Raw genomic sequence first — 16,075 nt, 5'->3', positions numbered from 1 at the left:
TGGCAGAACATTGGCCTATCAAAAACTAAAGAGCCTATTTTTTAAAGATACTCCACCGCTGACAAATCAAATTTTTTCACTATCAAAAACAGGAGCAGACGATTTAGTATTTTTCTTCAGTTACAAAAATTACTTACTTTACACCATTACTGCCCATGAAAAGATTGAGCTTCTTATTTTACGTCAAGATAAAAATATTAAAAATAATTAATTGCATCCCGAAAAAAAATCCGTGGCACTATATCTTATATGGAATGAAATACTGATTGTGCATGCACCAAAGACAAAAGAGATAATTGTATATCATTTTTGTGTTAATTAGACATATATATATATACGATTAAACACCAATTATTGTTCAAATGACGAATATCATTTATGCTCTGTCGGCGGTGGAGCATCTTTAACAGACTGGTTTGTAAAATACGTTTTTAAAAATATTTCATAATGTCACCAAATCCCCTGATCAAAGTCTTAAAAATGTACTATTTTGGTCATCCTACATTAACCCAACATCTTATTTCGTGCTTATCTGCAGAATGAACATAATTGGTATGACAGATGCTCCTCCTTTGTTTAATCTTTAAAACTCTCAAAGTATTTGACATCATACTTATCACAAAAAGGACAGTTTGTAACAATTTTTCATAATTTTCCCCCATGTATCACCCATTTATATATCAAGTTATCATACTGTTGATTTGATAAACCAGCACATTGATAAACACTTTATGAATACTCTAATGGCAGTCTAGGTCCTTATGGAAATTGTGCTAAAATGTATGTGATATAGAGTGTAATATGCGTATCTATTACATATAAATATAAACTGAAAAATAAAACACACGTGTATGTAATTTTATTCTGTTTTGTGTTATAACAAATGTAAAATGTTATCAACGTTAACCATAACGGCTGTTGTTTAACTTTCTGTTTACGTTTGCATAGAGAAACTATGCATTTTCATGATTGTTTATAAAATTCATTATTTACCTTCTCATGAATGGCAGTGTTAACGAGATACCTTCACGATGATGTGTAATATATAGTTCATACTGGATATACAATAGGTATGCGGGGATTACATATGTACCTCATTTATTGTAGTTGACCTGAGTGGGAACAATGACGTATTTTGGGCCCGAACAACGAAACAAACGTGATGTTAGAACATTTAAACAAACAGGTTTATTGACATACAGATTAAAATGTTAATCTTTAGCACGCATAACATTAATTTTATTAATTAATTAGAACAGTAATGGATACCTATAAGTGTTGTAGCAGTGGAATTAGGTTAAAAATCAAACATAATTAAAAATATATATCTTTCAATTAATTTACTATCAGTGTATGCATAGTCTATTCAATCTCAAGCAAAGCGTATGTTGAAATATATTTGAGAATTTTAATAGGATTGATGTCAATTTCAATAGAACAATCTAATTTAATGACAAAATAACTATTCAAAATATTTCCTTAAATGATGTTAGTGTGGTACAGTTAATCAAATCTGAAACGCTTTGACAATTTCGTCATCTATTGCATTAAATATCGAGTAAAAAGTATGTCGAAGTCTGGAAACGTAACCGTGTTATTTATTTATTATGGATTGTAATTAAATAAAATAAAATCGATTTTTGAAGGTGACATATCTGCTTGAATGCATTGCGAATGTAAAGTGAAATAAAAACAAATCTCCACAGTGTGATAACATATAATGATAGATGTGTGTGTAGCTATTGATTTATCGATGATATATACTTAATAATAATGAGTCAGGAAATAAATCATTCGCCAATTTACAACGCTGGTTTATTGAGAAAGGTAGGTCATAGCTTTCTAGATGGTTGGCGGGCAGGTTATTAAGAATATGATATTGATTCATTTACTTATCTTCAATATCTTATGGCTGAGATTTTTCCTTTATAGTACTGTGATTTAGTGAGTTTTACATTAAATTATCGAATCAATAAAGTTGTATTTCATATAAGTTTGGTTTTATCAATTTAACGTCCTACTTACAGCCAGGGTCATGTAAGGAAGTGTGGTTTGTTGATGGTGGTGGAAATCCAGAGTACCCAGAGAAAAACCACCGACCAGCGGTCAGCATCTGGCAACTGCCCTACATGGCTTTCGAACTAGCAACCCAGAGGTTTAGGGCTTGTGGTAATTTGTCGGGACATTTTAACCAATCGGCCACCGCGGCCCCTTTTTTTCTTATAATAAGGATCAAATTTAATTACAATATACAATTTAACTGACATGAAATTATATCTTCAGATGAAAAGGCTGTGTTAAGAGCATTAAAAACAAAGTATCCATAAAATAGGTCAAGAGACCATGTGTACAATTTTACAAAACAGAATGCATTGAGCTAGTACAGTAGTAATGTTACAACATCTTAGAATTTGAATGACTTGATTAATGGACAGCTTTATTACAAATACGGGAAATCAGATATAGTTCCATCTTTCCAATTTTCATAAGTTCGGAAGTACATAGAACATTGTATGCATTCAAAACACTATAAAAGTAGGCCAGTCTGTAGGAATACGAGTCCCTTGCCAAGACGGTAGGATTGTCAAATCCGATATACTGGTTTTACTACAGTATGTACTCCAGGTAAGGGGTACATTAATTATCATTACACTAATCTACACAGATATCAATACACCCCAAAACGTGGCCTCCTGTGATAGTAGGTTCCATAGTAAATATCTTTGGCTTGTTAGATTAATATGGGTGTAACAGAGTACTTGGGTAGATCAGATTTGTTTTATAATAAAGTAACTTTGATATGTATCAAAGATTAAATGAAAATTTATGAACAGTTAACATTCTTGTTACCATGCTAATTCGTATTTTATCATAAAAAAAAAAATTTGAAAGGGAAACATATAAATCCAATTTCTACGGAGTATGATTTTTTTCCATTGATATGTTCATTTATTTGAAAATGTAACGTCATTCAAGGAAACTTTGAAAAATAATAGATGATAAATTATATGACCAAAAGCCTCATGTTCGATTAATCTTCGTCTTTCTATTTATTTTGTAATCAAAATAAATCACAATGTAAACACATCGTATGTAATCTATAGGTAAGCTGACATGTATTCTGACTCTTAGGACGGAAAGCAGTTGTACATTAACTTATACCCCATAAATAAAGACTATTAAAACACCATTAGATTCCCCACTGCTTTGATAATGATCTCCATTGCAGACCATTGAAAACCGATGAGGTCTAGGACAATGGATGTCTATATTTATCTGATTTGTAAATGTCGTAGACGCCTTACTCTACCTTAGATATTCAGCAAAATTGCACACGGGTTTGCCGCATTTCCTTTGCATAAATAAACACATGTAGTGATAAACTTAAACTAATAAGAAAACCTATACTTGTGGAGTTTTGGCCTAGATATAAAATTGAAAAATGTTTAATCAGATACGATTAAATCAACGGTAATCATGTTTTTTGACATACATTCTATAATTAAACCAGCACTATACTGCTGAAGTTAGAATATGCACTTTCGTGTCACAGCAGTAGGTATAAACATACCCGATTACACTGCCCCAATTGTATCTGTTTAACTTTTACACTGACTTCAACAGAGAAAAACTCACAATTCTAACGTCTGGACGTTACGGCTCTTCGATTCAAATATCGATCAACTTCTAATGGTATTAAGTTCTTATAAAGAAGAGTCAAGTACGTTTTATATTCCAAAATAATTGCCAGCTAAAAATTGGTGTTCCTTTGATCCAGAGTAAGACTAATAGCTTAAAGGCTACATTAAAATAGGAACAACGTTATTTGAATGTAAAAATATGCTCAATCATTGCTTACATATAATATACATTTTTGATTTATCGGAATATGATTATTTTGAGAAAAATGTGTTCGAACTCCTGTGAAATATGTCTAGTAGCTAAGCTTATCTGCTTGGATCGATTTCTTTATAAACCCGGGGCAAATGACGTAAAAGTGTTATGGTTCTTAGCATAGTACTTCACTCACCTAAGTGACCAAATATACCCCTAGGACCTAGACCCTGGCACATTATATAACACATAGGCAGAGTATTTAACAGGTACCACTCTTCCAATGTAGTGACATAATCTTAATCGAACTAATGTCTAGTTACACGTCGTTACGATGTCTACCTGAAATTTTGTGTTACCAGATCGTTTGTACCTGGCTCAAACCTTCCATGTGTAACGACACCATATACATTTAGTCATTCCACATCTGAACAATATACCTCTTTATGTATCGTACACCAACACATGAATCAAAAATCAATAGTGAAAGTTCCAGTCAACAATATCAAGAAGTACAATTGGATAAACTCATCTATTATTAAGTGCATCATTTTTTTCTTCATTTTTTCTAATTGATTAATATCACACAAAAGAAAATCAGTCAATATTTCCTTCTGTGTAATATGAAAACACTAGCCTACAAAACACACCGAGAACATGGTCTATTAATATAGATGGCCATTTCTGTCTGATTTGTATTTACTAAACAGCTTTGATCCTCTTCACTTGTTTGTTTAAACGAACATCATGTTTACTCTACAAATCATTATTCATTGTTTGTCGATATCGATAGACACCTCCCAGTAACTCGGATATTGCCATTCTTCTATTCTTGACATTCCTGGGATGAACCCCCTATATTGCTACACGATCAATCTATCGATAGAATGTCATTGATCGGTGGGGTACTTTGTAATGAGTGCAGGGTACTTAACAATATATTGCATATCTTTTGAAGGTTGGTTGCTACAACAGTTGAGTGCCACAAGTCAGCTTTGGTCTATATGTTGAGTACAAGTTACCTTTCATGTCATTCAAATGCGAGTGTCTCGTTTAAAAGCTCAGTTTTGTGACCCCGTGATTCACGACAGTCGATGGGCAATGCCTTAAAGAATAAAGAGCTGGATGTCGTGTTAAAGTGGTATATCTATAACATGTTATATTTCACTATGCTTGTCCGCTGGAAAGCGACAAATGGTATTAAGTGTTACCTATGATACTACATATTAAGAATTCGTTATAGGTTGCTTTGTTTTTATTTTTTCCAAAATATATTATAAAATTGTAAAACATATCCTTTAATATCCATATCATTTTAGTTGTGATTCTGATATTATATAGATATGATAAACAATACATCATTGTAGCAAAAAATAGTTTTGAATCCAGGTATGTAATTTTGACATTTTATGCATTTGATTGACACGAAAATCTGCTGGAAAATTTGTATTAACTAAATCCTTGAAAACAACTTAAAACTTTTATTTTCATTCCAACACTACGGTAAGGCTTGCTTGATTGTTTCCCTTTGATTTATTTTATTTCAGTTCTCTCTCAATCGCTAGGTTAGTCAGAATTATTTCCCTTTATTTATAATAGCAAGGTCTATTATATCCCTACTTTATTTGTGAATCGTTGTACTAGTATAAATAAGTTAAACACAGTACAGTGTATTGTGGCTAGACAGTCGGGTAAACTATGAAAATACACATTAAGTCGACCCTAAGACGTTGGTAAGTTTGTTAGTTTAGATAACTCAGTTATTAAATCCATTAATGTGTACTTAATATGAAGGTTACACTCGAATTCTTACTTTCGTGCCAAACGTAGACGTTTTTGTATTAAAAACATGTTATGTACGACGACGGGATCTGTATTTGATAAAAAATGTGTATGACATTTATTGGAATTTTAAAGCGATATCTCTTCTGGAATGCATGTTCATTCTTCTTTCAATAATATCCAAAAGTGTTTATTATTATGTTAATATTTATCATTTCATGCTCTGGTATGTCGATGTCAGTATTTGTCTTTTTTATCTATCCAAGCAACCATTTGTATTTCGTGATATTGGCAATATATCACTAATATTGAATCATTACGCCATTCCTAAGATTGGTAGTGTTTTTTTACGAAATAGTGATACAATAATGAAAAAGACTCAAGAAAAATCAAAGATGAATTTGCGTCAAATATTGAGACTTCAATTTCATTGCCTATACATACCATTTATTTTCATATTCAACAAATATCATTAAACATAACATGAAAAAATATCTGCCTCTTTTATAATTTATCAACGTTAAATATATTTAAAGGCCAACTACCTTTCCGGAGCAAAATTTTAAGATTTCTTGAAAACATTAATAAAATGATAAAATATATCAATGACGAAGATGAGGTAACAACACCAAACAAATGCAAGATTTCCTGCGTAATATGTGATAATTGTCGTGATTCGACCAGCGTTATGAAAATTTACCTTTTTTATTTTAATTAAATATTTCCGAAGATAATGATGAGTGTAGAATTAACGGTAAGTTAATAACTTTTGCGACTCTACAAAATTATCGATCTCGTTTTACATTTCCTATTTAAAAGTTTAAAGCCGTTTCGGAAAGCTAGTGGGCCTTTAATATAATGATGATTAACAACCACATATAATCATTATATACATAACAAAGATTATCTTGCTTGTAAAACATTTTGTTCACTATTAGTATCTTTGTCTAAGGAAAATTTCCACAATTGGATATTTTTCATGAGCATATTTTCAAAGTGACTGTCATCTAATGCATTTTGTTCGTCTGAGGTGGTTTCACAGGAAATAGCTCTCTGTCGAATGTAATGTCTATGGAACATGGGGATTGTGACGGCTCCTGAGCTGGAGAACAAACTGTCTGTGTCATCTGTAACGTCACCAGTAAGTAGGGACGAGTCGTCCTCTGTGGATAGCTCGTCCAATCCTGAAACAAAAAATGACGGAGAATTATAAAAGGAATAATTAAAATTTACCTTAATTTGTAGACTAATGAAAAATATCACAATGATATGATGTGCTTAAACATTTTGCAAGCGAGTTATCATTTGGAATAACACAAACAAGTATTTTGTCTCTCAGGAGATTCAATTATAAAGACGTAAAATAGTCAAATATGTAGTACAAAATCACGAATGCGTAATCGGACAGGGGCTCGCAATTGGGGTCGTTAAGGTCGTGCTAGGTACTTGATTTAGAGAAAGTCGGAATACCCAGAGAAAAACTACCGATCTTAGGTCAGCACCTGGCAACTGTACCACACATTTGCCTATATAAAACCAATTATATGTTTTAGGTACACTGCAGTAGGTTTTAAACATATCATCATTGATTTCGATCAAAATGGAAATAATTTGAATTCTACCTTCCATACTATCTCCCATGCTGGCGGTAGCGAGAGTCCGTGGTGCCCCGCAGTAGTAAGGAACACTTTGCTGACGTACTAGTGGTGTTCGTCTGCTCGTTTCCCGCCACACATGTGTCGCCCGTAGGTTTTGAAGCTCATCAGTGTCTTCGTCCTCGTCACTTCTAACTTCTTTGGCTCTCTGGTACATGGCCTGGATAACGTCATTTATGTTCACCAATTGTTTTAGCAGCTTTACATCTTGTCTCCTCATAGAAATCTGAAAATTGAACGTAAACAATTAACAAATGCATTTATCCTTTTCGTCTTAAATTGAAAAACAAAATATGAAATTCACTGTACCATGAAAAGATAATGGATAATGGGAAATTAATTATGAAAATATTGTTGTTGATACCAGATCCCGATTTCATCAAAACTCAATTCAGTAGTTATGTCATGTTAAAAGGAGCTTTGAATTATTCGCGTAAGAAAGTTTCACAACAGTATATCTTGTTATAAAAAACGGGTTTTAATACAACAGTTTAAATGCTTACATAATTATTTTCTTAAAGATGCTCCACCGCCGTCAGAGTATAAACGACACTCATCATTTATGTATTTGTGTCTAATTAACACAAAAATGTTATAAAACAATTCATTTTGCTTATGGTGCATGTGCAATCAGTAGTTCATTCCATATAGAACATAGTGCCAAGGCATTTTTCGGGATGCAATTAATTATTTTAATACTTTTATCATTAAGATAAAACTTAGAAGATCAAACTTTCCAAATATGGTAATAGTGTAAAGTAAGTACATTTTGTAACTGAAGAAAAACACTAATTTGTCTGCTCGTGTTTTTGATAGAGAAAAAATACCATTCGTCAGCGGTAGAAATATTACTCGATTGTAACCTGTCCTTACGGGGAGACACGAATGGGATCCGGAGTTATCGATCTTTACGCGCTATTTCCTTTCATAGCTTCTACCCCAATATAATTAAAATTACCAACATATTACCATTTAACTATTTTTATCTAAGTTGATGTTGATTGTGTACAGGATATTAGATAATACCGTTTGGGGAATTTTAGTTTACAGTTCAGAGGTAGTGATATTCTGATGTTATCTTATTCTATTAAAGTTATATTGGGCGGAATTTTTCAAATGTTATTTTTTTCTTTAAATTGGAAACGTTTCATGAATTAAATCCTGAAAACCATTTTAAAGATATAGAAAATCATGTAGGATGCTTTATAAACAATATTTAAATAGTTCTTATTTTATGCTTTATGTAATTTTAGATGAAAACATGTAGACCACATCTTGGCTTCATGATATGGCCATATTATGTATTTATTTAACTGCACTGTAGATGTAAATATAATGATTTTTGACAGTGCTGCCAAAATTCCTTTTGTGCTGTTATTTGACTGTTTAAAATGAAAACCCATGCATTGTAAGTATTATAATTCCCAAAATGTTGGTAACTTTTAGTGGTGAATAACATATGAAAACATTTTCTTGACAGTATGAATATTATGGCACATATAACTTAAATATCTCAATTTCTTATTTCCGAAAAAAAATGATATAATTTGATGATACCTTTTAAACTGGTTAATGATAAATAAGGAAATAGTTGTAACTTTTATTTTTATTTCTGAATGTGGATATGATAGTAATAATTAGGAAAATGGCGATTTATATTAATTTAGTAATAATACCGTAGAAAGGATTTTTATAGTTGATTAACCACCTACAGTAACGCAGAAACATCCCGTTAGATATAATCTTAATGTTTATTGGTGTGAAGACGAATTATTTCTAAAATATAATTCAAACTTACTATTGTTTTTCATAGATTCAGATTCGTTATTTGTAGAACAAAATTACACCGACAAAGTCTACATTAAACCTTTCAGAGATTTTCTAGATCATCAAATCAGTCGGAGTGAATGCAACTCAATATTTGTTCTATGTATCGACAAAGATAACACTAACGTTATCTTTTAATCTATAACCAAACAAGATACTTTAACCTTTAAGATAAGATACATTGTAGTTGCTTCGTCATAGCTGATTTGCATTACACAATTAATTACACATGCAATGAAGTCGTTAATTAACATTCCGGAACGCAAATATATATACAGGTGTGTATGTTAAATACCCAGTATCGTTCACCATTTCATGTTTTAAAACAAAACCATATGTAATTGTTCGTTTGATATTCGACCTGATATTTAGTACGGTCGGGAAAGAAAGGGGCGCGGTATTGTTATTGTACAAGAATTAGCAATACAGAAAAAAGTAACGATATAGGTTTGTAATAACGCTAAGTATAGCTCTTAGAGAAGATCATAAAAGTTATGTTGTTATGCAACAGCAATCAAAAACAGCCGATACAGCCATGCTCCATCGCATCATAGCTCACTAACGAGCGAAAACCAGATTAACTGATACAAACCACATGTTAATACAATCATACTGTACACACATTCGTTTTATACAACGGCAACTGTACCGTAAATGAATTATATAATTAGGTTTATTAGTAAAAAAAACCATATAGATTAGATTACTCGATTGACAGGGTAGTTTGATTTTGAAATGTTTTGTATTTGTTTGGATACACTGTCCAGCATCCTTTCTCATCGTCTTTTAATGTCTGCAGCCTTTGTGATTATTCGTTTACCTATCGTGACTGTACAATGTAAGTCAAGTCAAATTACGCAATCAGCCTGTATACCAAATCGATCGACTGTATCAATTTTTTGTATGAATTATTCAAGTGTGTGTACTTTCTGTGTTGGCCCCGATCCTATTTAACCTTCTCTGGTTCTTGGGGTTTCTCTCTACTTTATTTAGAAAAAATATATATGAACATATTTAATATATTTAACAGTATTCATGTGAAATTATTATCTTATTATCGTAAATGTCGACGGTGTAATGTCTCGATAACTGGATTTTTTTAATGCTTATAAAACTTACAATATAGGGATAAGGTCCAAAAACTAAACTTACATGAAAGTAAGCTTAGCTTTACAAACCAACAGGACTTCATTTGTACAATGTAGCGAATTCGAAGTAGTTTATAATAGCAACCATTCCATTGCAATCTGGAGAAATACCTATTTTCACAATGCATGACTTCTATATGCATTTGAGTAAAAACTTTTCTTACTTTCAATAGCAGATTAATGTTTCTGCAGGAGACCTAACACTTTTGAAACAGAAAATCAATTAAAAAGACGACAGCTGAGCACACACGTAGTCTGTTGACCAATGAACAATGGTTTATGTTGGCGAATTCACGTGAGACTATATTAAACATTAACATGCACAGGTAAAACAGTAATTATAATGTCCTATTATCCTGTATTACGTTTTACATTCCGTGATAAGTGTGGGGTTTAAAAAAAAAAAATTACTGAGAATGGAAGCTCTAATGCTAAAATCAATCCGATCATGAAATCTTTTGTAATTAAATATCTATTGATTTACAAATCGACTCGGTTCTCAACGTTTTAATCATGGTTCATGAAATGATCAAATGTAAAATTAGCTTTAAATAAGGAAACCAAACTATTGATGAAATTGGGAATAGTTCCATAAATTGAGAAAAAATCAGTCGAATTTTAGACTTTTCAAATACTGATCTATAGAACCTTTTTTACGATATCAAATTGGGCATTGCCATTCTCCTCAAGAACTTAAGACATATTTGAACATATGTTTAATATTAAATAAATCGTGAGAGGTATTTTATAGAAGAGTGTTAATGGCTTTTAATTAACCAGGTATGCTTTGAACCACTGTTTTTGTCGTAATGTTTTCTGTATCCCCTCAATACAAGAAAAAACCTTCCATGTTCAGTTGAAAATAAAAGTGAAATGAACAATGGCATGTACGATAGTGTACTTTATCAGTAAATTGATATCTATTCGTATTCGGACCTTCATATGTATAGTAATACGTACCAGGTCAGCCCTGAGTGTCCTGAGCTTATCGTTGACCTTATCCACCAGTCCGAGATAGTCCCTTGACACGCTCTCCGCTCTGTCACTTAGTGCCATCATAGTTAATGTCAGCAGCTGTCAGCATCCACACCAACCTTTTACCAATACTGTTCGTCTCCTGGAGCTGACGTTATATATATATGTCTATAGTAATCCAAACATCTGCACCATTGTCCTACGGTACTGATCCACTAACTGTTTTCTCCTACAAACAAACAAATAAGTAACTCTACAGTCACGATATTAGTCCACAGGATTGTTTATACTCCGAGTTCATCAACATTGAATTAATTATCTAATCATAAGTATAACTGCTCCTACTCATACTCTTTATGTGAAGTCACGAAGTTCGTTAATGAAAAGGTTTGCCCTGGTACTAAATAAGGTTTAGCATCACATATAACGAATTAGCCACAGAGAGATAACAAAACACTTTCTTATTCATGTATGTATGTCAGTGTACTGGCGAACGTGTAAAATGCGTGCAGTTATTACGCTTTACACAGAGTTGAATGAGCGCCCCTCCCTCCCCTCGTGGTTCTAAAACATCAGCACAGATCACTGAGGTCAGGCAATGGTGTTACTTACGTTTCCATGTGTAAAGATGGCATTGATAAACATCCGAATGTTAGCATAAGTACATGAACGAAATTAAAGTATGTCGATTTTGGTATGTGAAAGTACCTCTATGTGAAAGGGGAAAGCATGGTTATTTTATCATTTTTGAAAAAAGTTACTGTCTTTACCCCGAAATAAAGATTCAAAAATAACATATTTATATGAATAGTGTTTACAATAAAAATCCTAATATAGATAATTTGAAATTGCAAGTTTGATAAATATATACAAATGAAAATAATTTCTAGAACTCTATGACGTTAAAAAAGACAAAAAAAATATGCTGAGCGATAAGACTGAAATAGAAGTCTACACCTCTGTGACCTGATATCCTGCTTCAAGCGTTTGAAGAATGCCAAGCGTGCAGTTTTGTGTAAATACAATTTAAAACATATTCTGCGGAATATTTCTGTGCTTCGATTGTTTCATCTCTAATTTCATCCTCCTGTGTTCTTTATCGCTTGAATGCAAACGGTGCGATAAAAGACCACCAGTAAGACATTAGTTCAATGTCAATTGCAACTTGCACCAAAATTCAGAGAACGATTTGTCTTTGATCTTACTTACAAATTCAAATATCATTTATATGGAACCTATTTCGCCAAGCTGAAATAATCAGAATAGAGCAAGTACTTATAACTAATGAGAATCAGGAACCTTTGTATCCTAATTATTATGTTTACAAACATTATATTTGCCTGTTATAATCCTATATATATAGGAAAATAAACTTCTATTTAACTCCAACACTTCAATATTATAAATCGTGTATAACAGTATTATATAGAAATGCAAGGATTTAATGTAAATTCGATAAAAATAAAATTACCGTGTGTAAGGATGACTGAACGTTTACTTATTAGATAAGACTAAGGTAAATGTGAATCCTAATGAGGAAGACAAGACATGATGACTTGACTCTCTTTGAAATTGTATTTGGTGAATTAAGTGACAGGTTTTACAATTTTATGAACTCTCTAATGCACTTTATGTTACTGTCAAATCCGCGTATCAATGTCGAAACAATTCAAAACTCAGTTTGCAACTGAAACCAAGTAATACTGAGAACAAAATTGAGCTCTACGTTTAACGAAAACCTTCACCTAATTATTTGAGAAATAATGTTAAAAATATAATATTCATAAAATGTTGTGTTTCTACACAGATTGCCATATTTTAAAATTGATATGCATGTATTTAGTCTAATGCTACTACTAGAAATGATTCGTGATTTTTTAAAAACATTTTAATCAAAACTGATACCATACTGACTATGGAATTGGTAGACATCCATGTCGTTCCGCTTTGAATTTACGAATATACATGCTATTACATTCCAACTATATCTAAAATGAAATAGAACCTGGAGATATCCCAGGGTAGATAGTATCGACAGTGTACTATACTGTATTGTACAGTGAATTGTCTGGTATTGTGTCGTGTTGTATCATAATAACTCCGTACTGCCATCATAAATACATGCAGGAATCCTGGTCTTTATTTGTACGCAATGTTGTTATTTACCGGACTAACTCTGACTGGTTTGTACAACCGCATTTGAAGATATACATTTCATATCAATATCCAAAACTTAACGTTGAGGTTACGAAAATTTAAGATGTGTGTTTTACGATTAAGTAGTGATCATGATTTTAGAACACATGGTTAATTATTGTACGTCTAAACATTTTGTGGTTCGGGATATTTGATACAAAATCAGTGATGAGCGTTTCATGTGTAACGTTTCGATGACTTGTATTATTGCCATCGTCATCAGACAGATGACCAAGTTCTTCGAAATGAAAGTCGAAGGTCGATCCTCGATGTCGATTGTGTACATTGCCTATATATTCTCCTTTATTTATATTTATTGTTAATTTATATTCTTCATTGTTCTTCTATAGATAATTATTATTTTTACGACGCAAGTGATATATCGGTAATCCTGATTCATGGCTTACATTGTAAATGAATTGCCATTGGTGGTATATCTTTTGATTTTTCCAATCAGTGTTTTTGAGTACACATTAAAATTACAAAATAATTGCTTTTTTGTTTGAATATCTCATTATAACTCAAAAGGCTGTCAAACACTAATAAATACACTTCAAAGATAAATATCTAAATCTATACACGATTACTAATCTAATATGCAGTTATCACATTAATGGACCGATAAAGCAGTTTATTAACATTTATACATTTCTAATTAAGATAACTTGTTTGTAAGTTTTGCTAATACAATGAGCTTTACATAGATGTATATTTTGTACCATGACCTGCTTTTTCGATCATAAAAATGATAATAAAGAATGTAGTATTGTTGTTATTAAGTGCTACTAATATCATCAAGTTCATTTATTACAAATGCGAATTGGTATGTTATGTTAGAATTTCATTTTTTAACAATAGCAATTATACAGGACATCTGGGGTTCTTAGTGGACGACAGCGGCTTCAACAGAAATAGTGTGGGGAAGCCAGTACCTAACCAAACTAGTAAAGGTGTACAAAGAATAATATCAGATACTGTAATCGTTCAACTGTATGACGGTCATAAAATTGAATATAAGAGAAATATCAGCCTTATGGTAGCATTTTAACCCACCAATTTTAAAATTAATTCAATATGCATTACATTTATATCATTTATAGTGATCATTTTCAGTTTGACATTCACACAGCCCATTATCTGATGTGCTGGATCTTTCTCACGCTTAAAAATATAATTACACAGAAATAACATGTGATTGTATACGTCTGGGTGATCGGGAAATCTGGATACAGCATGAAACATCCGGACTGACACGTTGATATGACGACTTTATCCTACAGTCACATATGTCTGATTCAGGTCTCAGCGAGAGCAAATCAGCCTGGCATACTCAATGTTCACATGATTTGATCGTATAACATTAAATTTGATGAACGAATGATTTAATACTCGCGCGTATACGTCTATTGAACACCAATAATACTTTCACTTATATTGTAACATTATAATGTATTATGTAGGGAATAAAATTGATTAAATCAAATAACACGTATTGTTATCACCAACCATTGATGCATCTATTCAAAATTTCTCCATTCCCCATGTTTTCTTTATAAATGATACATCTACGTAGTGTAATTCTTACCTTAGATCTCTCGTTCCCTGCCTGTATGGTATATATCTATAATGGCATATGGGAAAGTCTTTCTGAAATGATAAAATTTTGATATTCATTATGCAAATCTTTAGAGAAAATGACCGGAATTTGTTGTGTGTATAAGAGTACTAGAAGAAACGTAAGCTTCCTACCATGATTCGCGAGTAGATGTCACCTTTCAAACATTTGTGTTTGTAAACATTATTTAAAGACTTCGTCTGTTGTATGTAGAATACACAGTCGGATTTAGCTGATATAATAAACGAACCATGCTATTCGCATTGTCAGCATACTTTTTTTTAAAAGCTATATTTCATTTCATACTTTAAAATGCACTTATTGATTTTCCTTGTTGAAATTTGTTTGCTTTCATTATGATGTAATGGCGCTTTGGCGTTTTCACAGACATGCATAATTGATCGGACGACTACGTACTATTGCTAAAATAACAACGACAAATAGATCCATGATTTTAAGTTGACCACACGTGGTCATTGATGTCCGAATCCGTATCTGTTTACAGGTGCGATAAGACACCACCGGATGTACAGGTTAGAGTGGAGTATTGTAATCCACGAAAATCTCTAGAAAGGTTAAGTAAATAAAGTAAAAGTGTTATGTTTGAATGAAAAGTTTCAAGAGGCCTACAATAAACACAAATATACGTTTTCTTGTTATAAGAAACCTTAAGTTTAGAAACAAGTGGTGTCGAAAGTTGAAATTTAAGTTCAAACCTAAATCAACACTCACTCATAAAGTAAAACAAATTATGACAGACGTCCTTCTCCTTAAAAACCTTCTATCAGTTCATGGACGTCGAGGATCTCTAAAGAAATATAAAATGATAAATGACAGAACATGTGTCCGATGGTTTAAGTAGGTCATCAACACTCGGCCATACTAACTGCTGTTTAAATACGATTGTAAGTTGCCTGAGTTATCTCTTATCTGTAGTTTGTTTGACAATATAATATAGTATATCGTAAGGTAATAAATATCCTCATTTAGAGATCATTATGTTTACATCTATAGCTTATATGGTTTTCTTAACAATTATCGGA

At 32.1% G+C, this 16,075-nt stretch overlaps 1 protein-coding gene across 2 annotated transcripts; it reads right to left on the bottom strand.

Moving 5' to 3' along the window:
* Positions 1 to 5,120: 5,120 nt before the first annotated feature.
* Positions 5,121 to 15,782, bottom strand: LOC138333786 (uncharacterized). Of its 2 annotated transcripts, XM_069282372.1 has the most exons (5): positions 15,765 to 15,782; positions 15,003 to 15,064; positions 11,207 to 11,450; positions 7,239 to 7,497; positions 5,121 to 6,800 (listed from the first exon to the last, which is right to left on the bottom strand). In XM_069282372.1, the coding sequence occupies exons 3-5, from the start codon at positions 11,303 to 11,305 to the stop codon at positions 6,520 to 6,522; spliced, it is 639 nt and encodes a 212-aa protein (XP_069138473.1). In that variant the 5' UTR covers positions 11,306 to 11,450; positions 15,003 to 15,064; positions 15,765 to 15,782; the 3' UTR covers positions 5,121 to 6,519. The 2 variants fall into 2 exon arrangements, with proteins under 2 accessions (XP_069138473.1, XP_069138484.1); XM_069282383.1 differs by lacking the exons at positions 15,003 to 15,064; positions 15,765 to 15,782 and having other exon boundaries at positions 11,207 to 11,718.
* Positions 15,783 to 16,075: the final 293 nt, after the last annotated feature.

The sequence above is a fragment of the Argopecten irradians genome, chromosome 1 (assembly GCF_041381155.1).
Source record: "Argopecten irradians isolate NY chromosome 1, Ai_NY, whole genome shotgun sequence".
Taxonomy (NCBI): domain Eukaryota; kingdom Metazoa; phylum Mollusca; class Bivalvia; order Pectinida; family Pectinidae; genus Argopecten; species Argopecten irradians.
The sequence above is the reverse complement of the archived record's forward strand: the minus strand, read 5'-3'. Positions and strand labels throughout refer to the sequence as shown.